The sequence below is a fragment of the Pleurodeles waltl genome, chromosome 1_2 (assembly GCF_031143425.1).
Source record: "Pleurodeles waltl isolate 20211129_DDA chromosome 1_2, aPleWal1.hap1.20221129, whole genome shotgun sequence".
Classification (NCBI taxonomy): Eukaryota; Metazoa; Chordata; class Amphibia; order Caudata; family Salamandridae; genus Pleurodeles; species Pleurodeles waltl.
This window is the reverse complement of record NC_090437.1, coordinates 1,347,661,925-1,347,676,557: the sequence shown is the minus strand read 5'-3', so window position 1 is coordinate 1,347,676,557 and position 14,633 is coordinate 1,347,661,925. Positions and strand designations below refer to the sequence as shown.

Sequence of the window (14,633 nt, the reverse complement as noted above, 5' to 3'; positions counted from 1 at the left end):
GGCCCCACTTTTGGCGGCAAGGCCGGAGAAAATAATGAGAATAACAAGGAGGAGTCACTGGCCAGTCAGGACAGCCCCTAAGGTGTCCTGAGCTGAGGTGACTAACTTTTAGAAATCCTCCATCTTGCAGATGGAGGATTCCCCCAATAGGGTTAAGATTGTGACCCCCTCCCCTTGGGAGGAGGCACAAAGAGGGTGTACCCACCCTCAGGGCTAGTAGCCATTGGCTACTAACCCCCCAGACCTAAACACGCCCTTAAATTTAGTATTTAAGGGCTACCCTGAACCCTAGAAAATTAGATTCCTGCAACTACAAGAAGAAGGACTGCCTAGCTGAAAACCCCTGCAGAGGAAGACCAGAAGACGACAACTGCCTCGGCTCCAGAAACTCACCGGCCTGTCTCCTGCCTTCCAAAGATCCTGCTCCAGCGACGCCTTCCAAAGGGACCAGCGACCTCGACATCCTCTGAGGACTGCCCCTGCTTCGAAAAGACAAGAAACTCCCGAGGACAGCGGACCTGCTCCAAGAAAAGCTGCAACTTTGTTTCCAGCAACTTTAAAGAACCCTGCAAGCTCCCCGCAAGAAGCGTGAGACTTGCAACACTGCACCCGGCGACCCCGACTCGGCTGGTGGAGATCCGACACCTCAGGAGGGACCCCAGGACTACTCTGATACTGTGAGTACCAAAACCTGTCCCCCCTGAGCCCCCACAGCGCCGCCTGCAGAGGGAATCCCGAGGCTTCCCCTGACCGCGACTCTTGGAATCCCAAGTCCCGACGCCTGGGAGAGACCCTGCACCCGCAGCCCCCAGGACCTGAAGGACCGGACTTTCACTGGAGAAGTGACCCCCAGGAGTCCCTCTCCCTTGCCCAAGTGGAGGTTTCCCCGAGGAATCCCCCCCCTTGCCTGCCTGCAGCGCTGAAGAGATCCCGAGATCTCTCATAGACTAACATTGAAAACCCGACGCTCGTTTCTACACTGCACCCGGCCGCCCCCGCGCCGCTGAGGGTGAAATTTCTGTGTGGACTTGTGTCCCCCCCGGTGCCCTACAAAACCCCCCTGGTCTGCCCTCCGAAGACGCGGGTACTTACCTGCAAGCAGACCGGAACCGGGGCACCCCCTTCTCTCCATTCTAGCCTATGTGTTTTGGGCACCACTTTGAACTCTGCACCTGACCGGCCCTGAGCTGCTGGTGTGGTGACTTTGGGGTTGCTCTGAACCCCCAACGGTGGGCTACCTTGGACCAAGAACTGAACCCTGTAAGTGTCTTACTTACCTGGTAAAACTAACAAATACTTACCTCCCCTAGGGACTGTGAAAATTGCACTAAGTGTCCACTTTTAAAACAGCTATTTGTGAATAACTTGAAAAGTATACATGCAATTTTGATGATTTGAAGTTCCTAAAGTACTTACCGGCAATACCTTTCGAATGAGCTATTACATGTAGAATTTGAACCTGTGGTTCTTAAAATAAACTAAGAAAATATATTTTTCTATATAAAAACCTATTGGCTGGATTTGTCTCTGAGTGTGTGTACCTCATTTATTGTCTATGTGTATGTACAACAAATGCTTAACACTACTCCTTGGATAAGCCTACTGCTCGACCACACTACCACAAAATAGAGCATTAGTATTATCTATTTTTACCACTATTTTACCTCTAAGGGGAACCCTTGGACTCTGTGCATGCTATTCCTTACTTTGAAATAGCACATACAGAGCCAACTTCCTACAGTCATAAAAATAAAGTACCTTTATTTTTAGTATATCTGTGTATTGTGCTTTCTTATGATATTGTGCATATGACACCAGTGGTATAGTAGGAGCTTTGCATGTCTCCTAGTTCAGCCTAAGATGCTCTGCTATAGCTACCTTCTATCAGCCTAAGCTGCTAGAAACACCTCTTCTACACTAATAAGGGATAACTGGACCTGGTACAGAGTGTAAGTACCTCTGGTACCCACCACAAGCCAGGCCAGCCTCCTACACTAGGGAGCCAAGCTGTCACTACTGATAGACCGATAGGCAGTTATAGCTTTCTGTGAGACGTGAGAAGGCTTGAAGGGTAAGGCAAGACGAGCGATGCATTAACAGGGCTTCAATGAAAGGTCCACGCGATGCTCCTGTGTAAATAATGTGATCGTTCACATCCAAGGACGTGGAAGCACCCTGTTCATGATCAAATTCTACAGTAACTCTTCAGGCTCCAGAGGCAAAACGTTTAGAAATCTAATAGCGAAATGGACCATGCCCAATAAGGAGAGATTACAAGAAACCTTTGGTTCCTTTTCCAACTTTGAGATACTTCACTTTGCTAAGAAGAGTTTCAGTGCATCCTCCCAATAGGTCTGCTAGTATCTGGCTATATTTTTAATCACTACACAATTACACTTTTGCTTGCATTAAACATTCTCAAACAATGACTCCGGGATACGGTAAGAGCCTGTATCAGGTTATGACACACTCGGAGCAGTGATTCCAGGATACGGTAAGAGCCTGTATCAGGTTATGACAGACTGAGCAGTGACTCCAGGATACGGTAAGAGCCTGTATCAGTTTATGACAGACTCGGAGTGGTGATTCCAGGATACAGTAAGAGCCTGTATCAGATTATCATACACTCGGAGCAGAGACTCCAGGATACGGTAAGAGCCTGTATCAGGTTATGTCAGACTCGGAGCAGTGACTCCAGGATACGGTAAGAGCCTGTATCAGGTTATGTCAGACTCGGAGCAGTGACTCCGGGATACGGTAAGAGCCTGTATCAGGTTATGACACACTCGGAGCAGTGACTCCAGGATACTGTAAGAGACTGTGTAGGAAGTTGGCTCTGTATATACTATTTCAAGAGAGAAAAGAAGTAAGAAATAGTGTGCACAGAGTCCAAGGGTTCCCCTTAGAGGTAAGACAGTGGCAAAATTAGATAATTCCAATGCTGGTAGTGTGGTCGAGCAGTAGGCTTATCAGAGGGTAGTGTTAAGCATTTGTTGTACACACACAGGCAATAAATGAGGAACACACACTCAAAGACTTACTCCAGGCCAATAGGTTTTTACATAGAAAAATATATTTTCTTAGTTTATTTTAAGAACCAGAGGTTGAAGATTTGAAGCAAACATAAAATGCGAGGTACTTTACATAGGTAGGTTTGGAACTCTGAATAAAAGCAATATCATATACAGTCTTTGTTAAAATGACAATAAGCTATTTTAAAAGTGGGCACAGTGCAAAAATCAACAGTTGCTGGTGGAAGTAAGCAAAGGTTAGTTTGTGAGGTAAGTAAGACACTTACAAGTCTCAGTTCCTGGGCATAGGCAGCCCACCATTGGGGGTTCAAGGCAACCCCAAAAGTTACCACACCAGCAGCTCAGGGCCGGTCACGTACAGAGGTCAAAGAGGTGCCCAAAACACACAGGTGCCTATGGAGAACAGGGGCGCTCCGGTTCCAGTCTGCCAGCAGGTAAGTACCCACATCCTCGAGGGGCAGACCAAGGGAGTTTTGTAGAGCACTGGCGGGGGGGGGGACGCAGGTAGGCACACAAAAAACACCCAGCGGCACAGGGGCAGCCAGGTGCAGTGTGCAAAGCAGGCGTCGGGTTTCAGATAGGAATCAATGGAGGGACCTGTGGATCACTCTAGGGGTGCAGGCAGGCACAGGGGGGGCTTCTCTGGACAGCCACCACCTGGGCTAGGCAGAGGGTCGCCTGGGGGTCACTCCTGTGCTGAGGTTCAGTTCCTTCAGGGCCTGGGTGCAGTGCTGGTTCCAGGTGTCGGGTCCCTTGTTAAAAGCATTCGCGGTCAGGGGGAGCCTCTGGAGTCTCTCTGCAGGCGTCACTGTGGAGGCCCAGGGGGGTCGTCTCTGGCTACTCACGGGCTCGCAGTCACCGGGGAGTCCCCCCTGTGGTGTTTGTTCTCTGGATCCTGAGCCCGGGGCGTCGGGTGCAGAGTGAAGTCTCACTCTTCCGGCGGGAAACGTGAAGTCTTTGAAAGTTTCTTCTTTGTTGCAAACAAGTTGCTGGTTTCATCAGAGCCGCTGCTCACTGGAGTTTCTTGGTCCTTTAGTCCAGGGCAGTCCGCTGAGGCTTCAGAGGTTGCTGGTCCCGGTCGGATGCGGTACGGTTTGCAGGTTTTGGAAGTAGGAGACAGGCCGGTAAGGCTGGGGCCAAAGCAGTTATTGTCGTCCAACTTCTCTGCAGGCTTGTAGGTCAACAATCCTCCTTGTTTCTTCAGGTTGCAGTAATCTGATTTCCTGGCATCTGGGGTGCCCCTAAATACTAAATTTTGGAGTGTGTTCAGGTCTGGGAGGGCAGTAGCCAATGGCTACTGTCCTTGAGGGTGGCTACACCCTCTTTGTGCCTCCTCCCTGTGGGGATGGGGGGCACATCCCTAATCCTATAGGGGGAATCCTCCAAAACTAAGATGGAGGATTTCTAAAGGCAGGGGTCACCTCAGCTCAGGGCACCTTAGGGGCTGTCCTGACTGGTGGGTGACTCCTCCTTGTTTTTCTAATTATCTCCTCCAGCCTTGCTGCCAAAAGTGGGGGCAGTGGCCAGAGGGGGGGGAATGGGGGGGGGGCGCATCTCCACTAGCTGGGATGCCTTGGGGAGCTGTAACAAAAGGGGTGAGCCTTTGAGGCTCACCGTCCGGTGTTACAGTTCCTGCAGGGGGAGGTGTGAAGCAGTAAAGGCACTCTTCCCCATGTGGCCAGCTACATATCTGGTTTGTGGCAGGCTGGGAGGGACTGGTCAGCCTACACTAGAAGTCGATTGGTATTCAGGGGGTGTAGGAAGTTGGCTCTGTATGCACTATTTCAAAGTAAGGAATAGTATGCACAGAGTCCAATGGTTCCCCTTAGAGGTTAGATAGTGGCAAAAAGAGATAATTCTAATGCTCTATTTTGTGGTAGTGTGGTCGAGCAGTAGGCTTATCAAAGGAGTAGTGTTAAGCATTTGTTGTACATACACAAGCAATAAATGAGGAACACAAACTCAGACAATTCCAGGACAATAGGTTTTTGTATAGAAAAATATATTTTCTTAGTTTATTTTAAGAACCACAGGTTCAAGATTTACATGTAATACTTCAAATGAAAGGTATTGCAGGTAGGTACTTTAGGAACTTTCAATTAGCAAAATAGCATATACAGTTTTCACATAAATGACATATAGCTATTTTAAAACTAGACAATTAGTGCAATTTTCAACAGTTCATGGGGGAAGTAAGAGTTTGTTAGTTTTTGCAGGTAAGTAAACCACCTACGGGGTTCAAGTTTGGGTCCAACGTAGCCCACCGTTGGGGGTTCAGAGCAACCCCAAAGTTACCACACCAGCAGCTCAGGGCCAGTCAGGTGCAGAGGTCAAAGTGGTGCCCAAAACACATAGGCTTCAATGGAGAAGGGGGTACACCTGTTCCAGTCTGCCAGCAGGTAAGTACCCACGTCTTCGGAGGGCAGACCAGAGGGGTTTTGTAGGGCACGGGGGGGGTGATGGACACAAGTCGACACAACAAGTACTCCCTCAGCGGCACGGGGGCGGCCGGGTGCAGTGTGCAAACAAGCTTCGGGTTCGCAATAGAAATCAATGGGAGAACAAGGGGTCTCTTCAGCGATGCAGGCAGGGGGGGGGGCTCCTCGGGGTAGCCACCACCTGGGCAAAGGAGAGAGCCACCTGGGGTTCGCTCCTGCACTGGAGGTTGAATCCTTCAAGGTCCTGGAGGCTGCGGATGCAGTGCCTTTGCCAGGTGTCAGGTCTTTGAAGCAGGCAGTCGTGGTCAGGGGGAGCCCCGGGATTCCCTCTGCAGGCGTCGCTGTGAGGGCTCAGGGGGGTCAACTCTGGTTACTCACGGTCTCGTAGTCGCCGGGGAGTCCTCCCTGAAGTGATTGTTCTCCACAAGTCGAGCCGGGGGCGTCGGGTGCAGAGTGCCAAGTCTCACGCTTCCGGTGGGAAACGCGTGTTGGTTCAAAGTTGCTTCTTTGTTGCAAAGTTGCAGTCTTTGGTGAACAGAGCCGCTGTCCTCGGGAGTTCTTGGTCCTTCTAGATGCAGGGCAGTCCTCTGAGGCTTCAGAGGTCACTGGTCCCTGGGGAAAGCGTCACTGGAGCAGTGTCTTTAGAAGTGGGGAGACAGGCCGGTAGAACTGGGGCCAAAGCAGTTGGTGTCTCCGTCTTCTCTGCAGGGTTTTTCAGCTCAGCAGTCCTCTTCTTCTTAGGTTGCAGGAATCTGAGTTCCTAGATTCTGGGGAGCCCCTAAATACTGAATTTAGGGGTGTGTTTAGGTCTGGGAGGGCAGTAGCCAATGGCTACTGTCCTTGAGGGTGGCTACACCCTCTTTGTGCCTCCTCCCTGAGGGGAGGGGGGCACATCCCTAATCCTATTGGGGGAATCCTCCATCTGCAAGATGGAGGATTCCTAAAAGTTAGAGTCACCTCAGGACACCTTAGGGGCTGTCCTGACTGGCCAGTGACTCCTCCTTGTTTTTCTCATTATCTCTCCTGGACTTGCCACCAAAAGTGGGGGCTGTGTGCAGGGGGCGGGCATCTCTACTAGCTGGAGTGCCCTGGGGCATTGTAACACAAAGCCTGAGCCTTTGAGGCTCAATGCTAGGTGTTACAGTTCCTGCAGGGGGGAGGTGTGAAGCACCTCCACCCAGAGCAGGCTTTTGTTTCTGTCCTTAGAGAGCACAAAGGCTCTCACCGCATGGGGTCAGAAACTCGTCTCTCAGCAGCAGGCTGGCACAAGCCAGTCAGTCCTGCACTGAACAATTAGGTAAAATACAGGGGGCATCTCTAAGATGCCCTCTGTGTGCATGTTTTAATAAATCCAACACTGGAATCAGTGTGGGTTTATTATTCTGAGAAGTTTGATACCAAACTTCCTCAAAGTATTCAGTGTAGCCATTATGGAGCTGTGGAGTTCGTTTTTGATAGACTCCCAGACCATATACTCTTATGGCTACCCTGCACTTACAATGTCTAAGGTTTTGCTTAGGCACTGTAGGGGCATAGTGCTCATGCACCTATACCCTCACCTGTGGTACAGTGCACCCTGCCTTAGGGCTGTAAGGCCTGTTAGAGGGGTGACTTACCTATGCCATAGGCAGTGTGAGGTTGGCATGGCACCCTGAGGGGAGTGCCATGTCGACTTAGTCATTTTCTCCCCACCAGCACACACAAGCTGGCAAGCAGCGTGTCTGTGCTGAGTGAGGGGTCCCTAGGGTGGCATAAGACATGCTGCAGCCCTTAGAGACCTTCCCTGGCATCAGGGCCCTTGGTACCAGGGGTACCAGTTACAAGGGACTTACCTGGATGCCAGGGTTGGGCCAATTGTGGAGACAATGGTACATTTTAGGTGAAAGAACACTGGTGCTGGGGCCTGGTTAGCAGGGTCCCAGCACACTTCAGTCAAGTCAGCATCAGGCAAAAAGGGGGGGGGGGGGGTAATTGCAACAGGGAGCCATTTCCTTACAGGGGGCAACTCTAAGATGCCCTTTGGGTGTATTTTGCAATAAACTGGTATCAGTGTGCATTTATTGTGCTGAGAAGTTTGATACCAAACTTCCCAGTTTTCAGTGTAGCCATTATGGAACTGTGGAGTTCGTGTTTGACAAACTCCCAGACCATATACTCTTATGGCTACCCTGTGTAGGAAGTTGGCTCTGTATGTGCTATTTCAAAGTAAGGAATAGCATGCACAGAGTCCAAGGGTTCCCCTTAGAGGTAAAATAGTGGTAAAAATAGATAATACTAATGCTCTATTTTGTGGTAGTGTGGTCGAGCAGTAGGCTTATCCAAGGAGTAGTGTTAAGCATTTGTTGTACATACACATAGACAATAAATGAGGTACACACACTCAGAGACAAATCCAGCCAATAGGTTTTGTATAGAAAAATATCTTTTCTTAGTTTATTTTAAGAACCACAGGTTCAAATTTAACATGTAATATCTTGTTTGAAAGGTATTACAGGTAAGTACATTAGGAACTTTGAATCATTTCAATTGCATGTATACTTTTCAAGTTATTCACAAATAGCTATTTCAAAAGTGGACACTTAGTGCAATTTTCACAGTTCCTAGGGGAGGTAAGTTTTTGTTAGTTTTACCAGGTAAGTAAGACACTTACAGGGTTCAGTTCTTGGTCCAAGGTAGCCCACCGTTGGGGGTTCAGAGTAACCCCAAAGTTACCACACCAGCAGCTCAGGGCCGGTCAGGTGCAGAGTTCAAAGTGGTGCCCAAAACGCATAGGCTTCAATGGAGAGAAGGGGGTGCCCCGGTTCCAGTCTGCCAGCAGGTAAGTACCCGCGTCTTCGGAGGGCAGACCAGGGGGGTTTTGTAGGGCACCGGGGGGGACACAAGCCCACACAGAAATTTCACCCTCAGCGGCGCGGGGGCGGCCGGGTGCAGTGTTAGAACAAGCGTCGGGTTCGCAATGGAAGTCAATGAGAGATCAAGGGATCTCTTCAGCGCTGCAGGCAGGCAAGGGGGGGCTTCCTCGGGGAAACCTCCACTTGGGCAAGGGAGAGGGACTCCTGGGGGTCACTTCTGCAGTGAAAGTCCGGTCCTTCAGGTCCTGGGGGCTGCGGGTGCAGGGTCTTTTCCAGGCGTCGGGACTTAGGTTTCAGAGAGTCGCGGTCAGGGGAAGCCTCGGGATTCCCTCTGCAGGCGGCGCTGTGGGGGCTCAGGGGGGACAGGTTTTGGTACTCACAGTCGTAGAGTAGTCCGGGGGTCCTCCCTGAGGTGTTGGTTCTCCACCAGCCGAGTCGGGGTCGCCGGGTGCAGTGTTGCAAGTCTCACGCTTCTTGCGGGGAGTTGCAGGGTTCTTTAAAGCTGCTTCTTGAAACAAAGTTGCAGTCTTTTTGGAGCAGGTCCGCTGTCCTCGGGAGTTTCTTGTCGTCGTCGAAGCAGGGCAGTCCTCAGAGGATGCAGAGGTCGCTGGTCCCTTTGGAAGGCGTCGCTGGAGCAGAGTTCTTTGGAAGACAGGAGACAGGCCGGTGAGTTTCTGGAGCCAAGGCAGTTGTTGTCTTCTGGTCTTCCTCTGCAGGGGTTTTCAGCTAGGCAGTCCTTCTTCTTGTTGTTGCAGGAATCTAATTTTCTATGGTTCAGGGTAGCCCTTAAATACTAAATTTAAGGGCGTGTTTAGGTCTGGGGGGTTAGTAGCCAATGGCTACTAGCCCTGAGGGTGGGTACACCCTCTTTGTGCCTCCTCCCAAGGGGAGGGGGTCACAATCCTAACCCTATTGGGGGAATCCTCCATCTGCAAGATGGAGGATTTCTAAAAGTTAGAGTCACTTCAGCTCAGGACACCTTAGGGGCTGTCCTGACTGGCCAGTGACTCCTCCTTGTTGCTTTCTTTGTTCCCTCCAGCCTTGCCGCCAAAAGTGGGGGCCGTGGCCGGAGGGGGCGGGCAACTCCACTAAGCTGGAGTGCCCTGCTGGGCTGTGACAAAGGGGTGAGCCTTTGAGGCTCACCGCCAGGTGTTACAGCTCCTGCCTGGGGGAGGTGTTAGCATCTCCACCCAGTGCAGGCTTTGTTACTGGCCTCAGAGTGACAAAGGCACTCTCCCCATGGGGCCAGCAACATGTCTCTAGTGTGGCAGGCTGCTGGAACTAGTCAGCCTACACAGACAGTCGGTTAAGTTTCAGGGGGCACCTCTAAGGTGCCCTCTGGGGTGTATTTTACAATAAAATGTACACTGGCATCAGTGTGCATTTATTGTGCTGAGAAGTTTGATACCAAACTTCCCAGTTTTCAGTGTAGCCATTATGGTGCTGTGGAGTTCGTGCAAAACAGACTCCCAGACCATATACTCTTATGGCTACCCTGCACTTACAATGTCTAAGGTTTTGTTTAGACACTGTAGGGGTACCATGCTCATGCACTGGTACCCTCACCTATGGTATAGTGCACCCTGCCTTAGGGCTGTAAGGCCTGCTAGAGGGGTGACTGACCTATACTTGCATAGGCAGTGAGGCTGGCATGGCACCCTGAGGGGAGTGCCATGTCGACTTACTCGTTTTGTTCTCACTAGCACACACAAGCTGGCAAGCAGTGTGTCTGTGCTGAGTGAGAGGTCTCCAGGGTGGCATAAGACATGCTGCAGCCCTTAGAGACCTTCCTTGGCATCAGGGCCCTTGGTACTAGAAGTACCAGTTACAAGGGACTTATCTGGATGCCAGGGTCTGCCAATTGTGGATACAAAAGTACAGGTTAGGGAAAGAACACTGGTGCTGGGGCCTGGTTAGCAGGCCTCAGCACACTTTCAATGGTAAACATAGCATCAGCAAAGGCAAAAAGTCAGGGGGCAACCATGCCAAGGAGGCATTTCCTTACAATGTCTAAGGTTTTGCTTAGACACTCTAGGGACATAGTGCTTATGCACCTATGCCCTCACCTGTGGTATAGTGCACCCTGCCTTGGGGCTGTAAGGCCTGCTAGAGGGGTGACTTACCTATGCCACAGGCAGTGTGAGGTTGGCATGGCACCCTGAGGGGAGTGCCATGTCGACTTAGTCATTTTCTCCCCACAAGCACACACAAGCTGTGAGGCAGTGTGCATGTGCTGGGTGAGGGGTTCCCAGGGTGGCATAAGACATGCTGCAGCCCTTAGAGACCTTCCCTGGCATCAGGGCCCTTGGTACCAGGGGTACCAGTTACAAGGGACTTATCAGATGCCAGGGCTGTGCCAGTTGTGGAAGCAAAGGTACAGTTTAGGGAAAGAACACTGGTGCTGGAGCCTGGTTAGCAGGGTCCCAGCACACTTTCAATCAAAAGTTAGCATCAGCAAAGGTAAAAAGTTAGGGGGTAACCATGCCAAGGAGGCATTTCCTTACAGCCTGTATCAGGTTATGATAGGCTCGGAGCAGTGACTATGGGAAACAGTAAGAGCCTCTATCAGGTTATCACGGACTCGGAGCAGTGACTCTAAGATATGTTAAGTGCCTCCGAGCATTGACTCTAAGATACGCTGAGGACCTGCATTCTAAGCCCACCTGGTCATCAAAAGATAACCTGAAAGATCCTCACTGAGAAGCACGACTGGGAGGATGTTGGTAGTGTTGGTGGCGCTATTTTGAAGATGTGACCTTATTCATTGCACCCACTCAGCCTTTCTTAGAGTCCATTCTATGTGTACGGCCTTTCATGAAGTCCATACGCCTTGGAATAGAATTCCCGGCACTACTGTACACTTCCGGGGGTACAAATAGGAGCACATCTTGTGAACCTCTATTTAGCACTTGTGTTGTGTCATTATTCTGCTGTGACGCACTGTTACACTTTATGTAAAATAAAATAGAAGAAGCAACGTTAAACATACTCTAGTAACTGACCTTAGGAATAAAATGTATCTTGGTCTCAGTGACCAGGCTATACGACTATGCCCAGAAATGAAAACTTTTGCAGCTGTTGGCATCTATTGTGCGGCTCATGCCCAGTTTAGCGGTGCAGTGTGGTCCCCTGATCATGTGCGTGCTAGGATCATTTGGGGAAGGAGAGGGCTCTTTTTGTTATGTTTTGAAGATTAGAACATTTCTCAGAGCAATGCAGAGCACAGAACGTACACGAATCCGTAAGAGCCAGATGGCGCGGCTTACCTTGTCAATAGTCAGCATGTAGAAGTGTCTGGCATTCTCCTCTTGTGCCTGCTTTATCCGCGCCATGCACTCCTCTTCGTTTATAACCTCCCCAACGTATTCGTTTACAAACTCTCCCTGCAGGGAATTAAGAGAACAGTGACTTTCTGCTTGTCGTGGCACTATGAAAACTTGTTCCTGATCCTTCACAACTGCAAACAAATTTCCAATAAAAACGATGTCACTTTAGAATAATTCGTGAGTGTCCATCAGTGTGTGCAAGCACCTGTCCAGCCAGTGTGTCAATAACTACATCATCTGCAAATATCGCTAGAGTGCAAGGCTGGAGGACGAGAAGCTAACAGAACAGAGAGGTGTCCTCCACGTTCACCACCAGCTGGGTGAGAACCACAGCACCATGACCCAGGGCGAGAGCATGCAAGACCAGCCTTCAGCACCACGTCAAGCAGAACAGAGGATGGGAAACTGAACAGATGTCCTTCACAGGCAGAACTTTAAAGCCCTGAATCATTTAGACTCCTCAGCCTGGATACTCGACACTCTGGTTGGAAAATAATAAGACATGTTATGTCATTTAAATTGCTTGCAAGAATTTTCAGAAAAAGAGGAGAAACTTATGTAAAAAAAAAAAAAAAAAAGCCTGCAAGCACTTTAATGCTTCTGGTAGAGATTGTTGCCAAGTACGCACCTTTTCAAGTCAATAAATCCACGTTCTCAAGTAGCTTTAGATGGAAAAGGTCTACATTAGAAAGGACAGCCCTAGGTTCACGTCTAATCGAGGAGACGCAAGAGTTAGAACACAATCACTTGAGTACAGTGCAGTATTCACGTAGGCCTCTGTGGATTGTGGAAAGTGACTACAGGAATCCAACAAAGCTCAATCAATCACTCGCTCAATATTTGTAAAGCACGACTACTCACCCGTGAGGGTCTCAAGGCACTGGGTGGTGGTGGTGGGGGGGTGAGGGTGGGGGGGTGAGGGTGGGGGGGGAGGGGGGGGGGAATAGGGCCTCATCCGAAGAGCCACATCTTGAGGTTCTTCCTGAAGATGGTGAGCGAAGGGCTTTGTCTAAAGGTGCAGGGGGAGGTTGTTCCGGCTCTTTGCTGCAGTGTAGGTCAAAGGGTCAAAGATCGTCCTCTGGCGGTGGTTTTGCAGACGCAAGGATGGTGACCAGGGCCATCTGGGCAGACCGGAGGGATCTGGCGGGGGTGTGGAAGGAGACGCAGTGGTTCAGGTAGGCTGGTCCTGCTTAGTGTATGGCCTTGTACGTGTGGATGAGAAGCTTGAAGGTGATTTGCTTCTCAACCGGTAGCCAGTCAAGGGTCCTTAGGTGTTAGGAGATGTGTTCTTGGCGTGGGAGGTCAAGAATGAGTCTGGCGGCAGTGTTCTGGATGAGTTTAAGTTTTCTGATGTTCCTAGTTGAGGTGCCAGCGTAGAGGGCGTTGCCGTAGTCCAGCTTGCTAGTTACTAAGGTGTGGGTGACTGTCCTGTAACAGTCTGCTGGGATCCATCTGAAGGTCTTCCGAAGTTTGCAGAGTGTATGCCAGCAGGAGGAGACAACAGACTTTACCTGACGGGTCATTGATTGGGAGGAGTCTAGGATGGTTCCTAAGTTGCGTGCTCGGTCCGTGCAGGGGGGACGCTGAGGGATGTGGGCCACCAGGAGCCGTCCCAAGCTGAGGTGGCATTTCCAAAGATGATGTGTTCCTTTCTTGATGGAGATGAGCTTGAGGCAGTTTTCTGTCATCCATGTGGCGACGGCTTTCATCCCTGAGTGAAAGTTCATTGTGACCATGTCCGGGTCTTCGGTGAGGGAAATGATGAGCTGTGTGTCATCCGCATATGACACGATGTTCATACTGTGGCTTCTGGCTATGGCAGAAAGAGGAGCCATGTATATGTTGAACAGTGTGGGATTCAGTGAGGATGCTTGGGGGACTTTGCAGTCTGTGAGTTTACGGCGGGAGTCTGACCCTCTGCGTCCTCCCAGAGAGGAAGGAGTGGATCCATTCCAGGGCTCTTCTGTGGATTCCTGTGTCTTGGAGTCTGGTGCACAGAGTGCTGTGGGAGACCGTGTTGAATGCTGCTGAGAGGTCGAGGAGTACGAGTGCTGCAGTGTGGCCGTTATCTAGGAGTAATCAGATGTCGTCAGTGGCTGCCACGAGTGCTGTCTCCGTGCTGCGATTGATGCGAAAGCTGTCTTGTGAGCTCTCCAGGGAATTGTTGGCCTTTATGAAATATCATAGTTGTGCGTTGATTGCTTTCTCCATTAGTTTGGTGGGGAAGGGTAGCAGCGAGACGGACCGGAAATTCTTTAGTTCTGATGGGTTGGCCAAAGGTTTCTTCAAGAGAGAGTGTATTTCCGTGTGTTTCCAGTCCTCGCGGAAGGTGCCAGTGCTGATGGAGCAGTTGATTGTGTTACAGAGCTTGGGGGTAAAGGATGCGCTGGCTCTGATGTATATGTGGTGTGGGTAGCAGTCCATGGGGTCTCCAGAGTGGGTGCTGTTAATGATGTTGACTGTTTCCTTTGTAGTGAGCGTGGACCAGCAGTGGATGGGCTGGGTGGGTTCTGGGGGGCTGGGTCGGTCACAGGTTCCAGTGCCAGGACTTTCAGGGAGGAAGCAGTCGAAGATGTTCTGGATCTTGTGGTGGAAAAAAGTGGCAAGTTTGTCGCAGAGGTTCTGTGATGGTGGGATGCTGGTGGCTTTGGAGGGGGAGGGGGAGTGGGATCTGTGAACTCTGATGACTGAGAAGGGTTCCTTAGAGTTGTGTGCGGAGGAGTTGCGTCCTTCCTTGCGTTCTTGATTTTTTGTTGGTGGGTGGCGGTTGCGGCTCTTAATGAGGCAAGGTTTTCGCTGGATTGTCTGTGCCTCCATTTTTCCTCTAAACATCTGCGGATACGCTTTGATTCTTGGAGTTCAGTGGTAAACCAGTTGGTTTTCTTAGGTACGCCTTTGGCCGATGTCAGCCGGAGAGGGGCTAGAGTTTTGGTGCATTCAGTGATCCATGCTTTGACACTGCACGCTGCTGTGTTGGCACCGTCA

General features: G+C 50.5%; 1 protein-coding gene across 6 annotated transcripts in view; it reads right to left on the bottom strand.

The window, feature by feature from the left end:
* Positions 1-14,633, bottom strand: part of LOC138252618 (histone-lysine N-methyltransferase NSD2-like) — a 388,560-nt gene that overhangs the window by 163,343 nt on the left and 210,584 nt on the right. For all 6 annotated transcript variants that reach the window (XM_069205757.1, XM_069205755.1, XM_069205753.1 and 3 more), the window contains exon 7: positions 11,589-11,705. In XM_069205757.1, the coding sequence (XP_069061858.1) occupies positions 11,589-11,705 (117 nt within the window). The remainder of the gene's footprint in view (positions 1-11,588; positions 11,706-14,633) is intronic.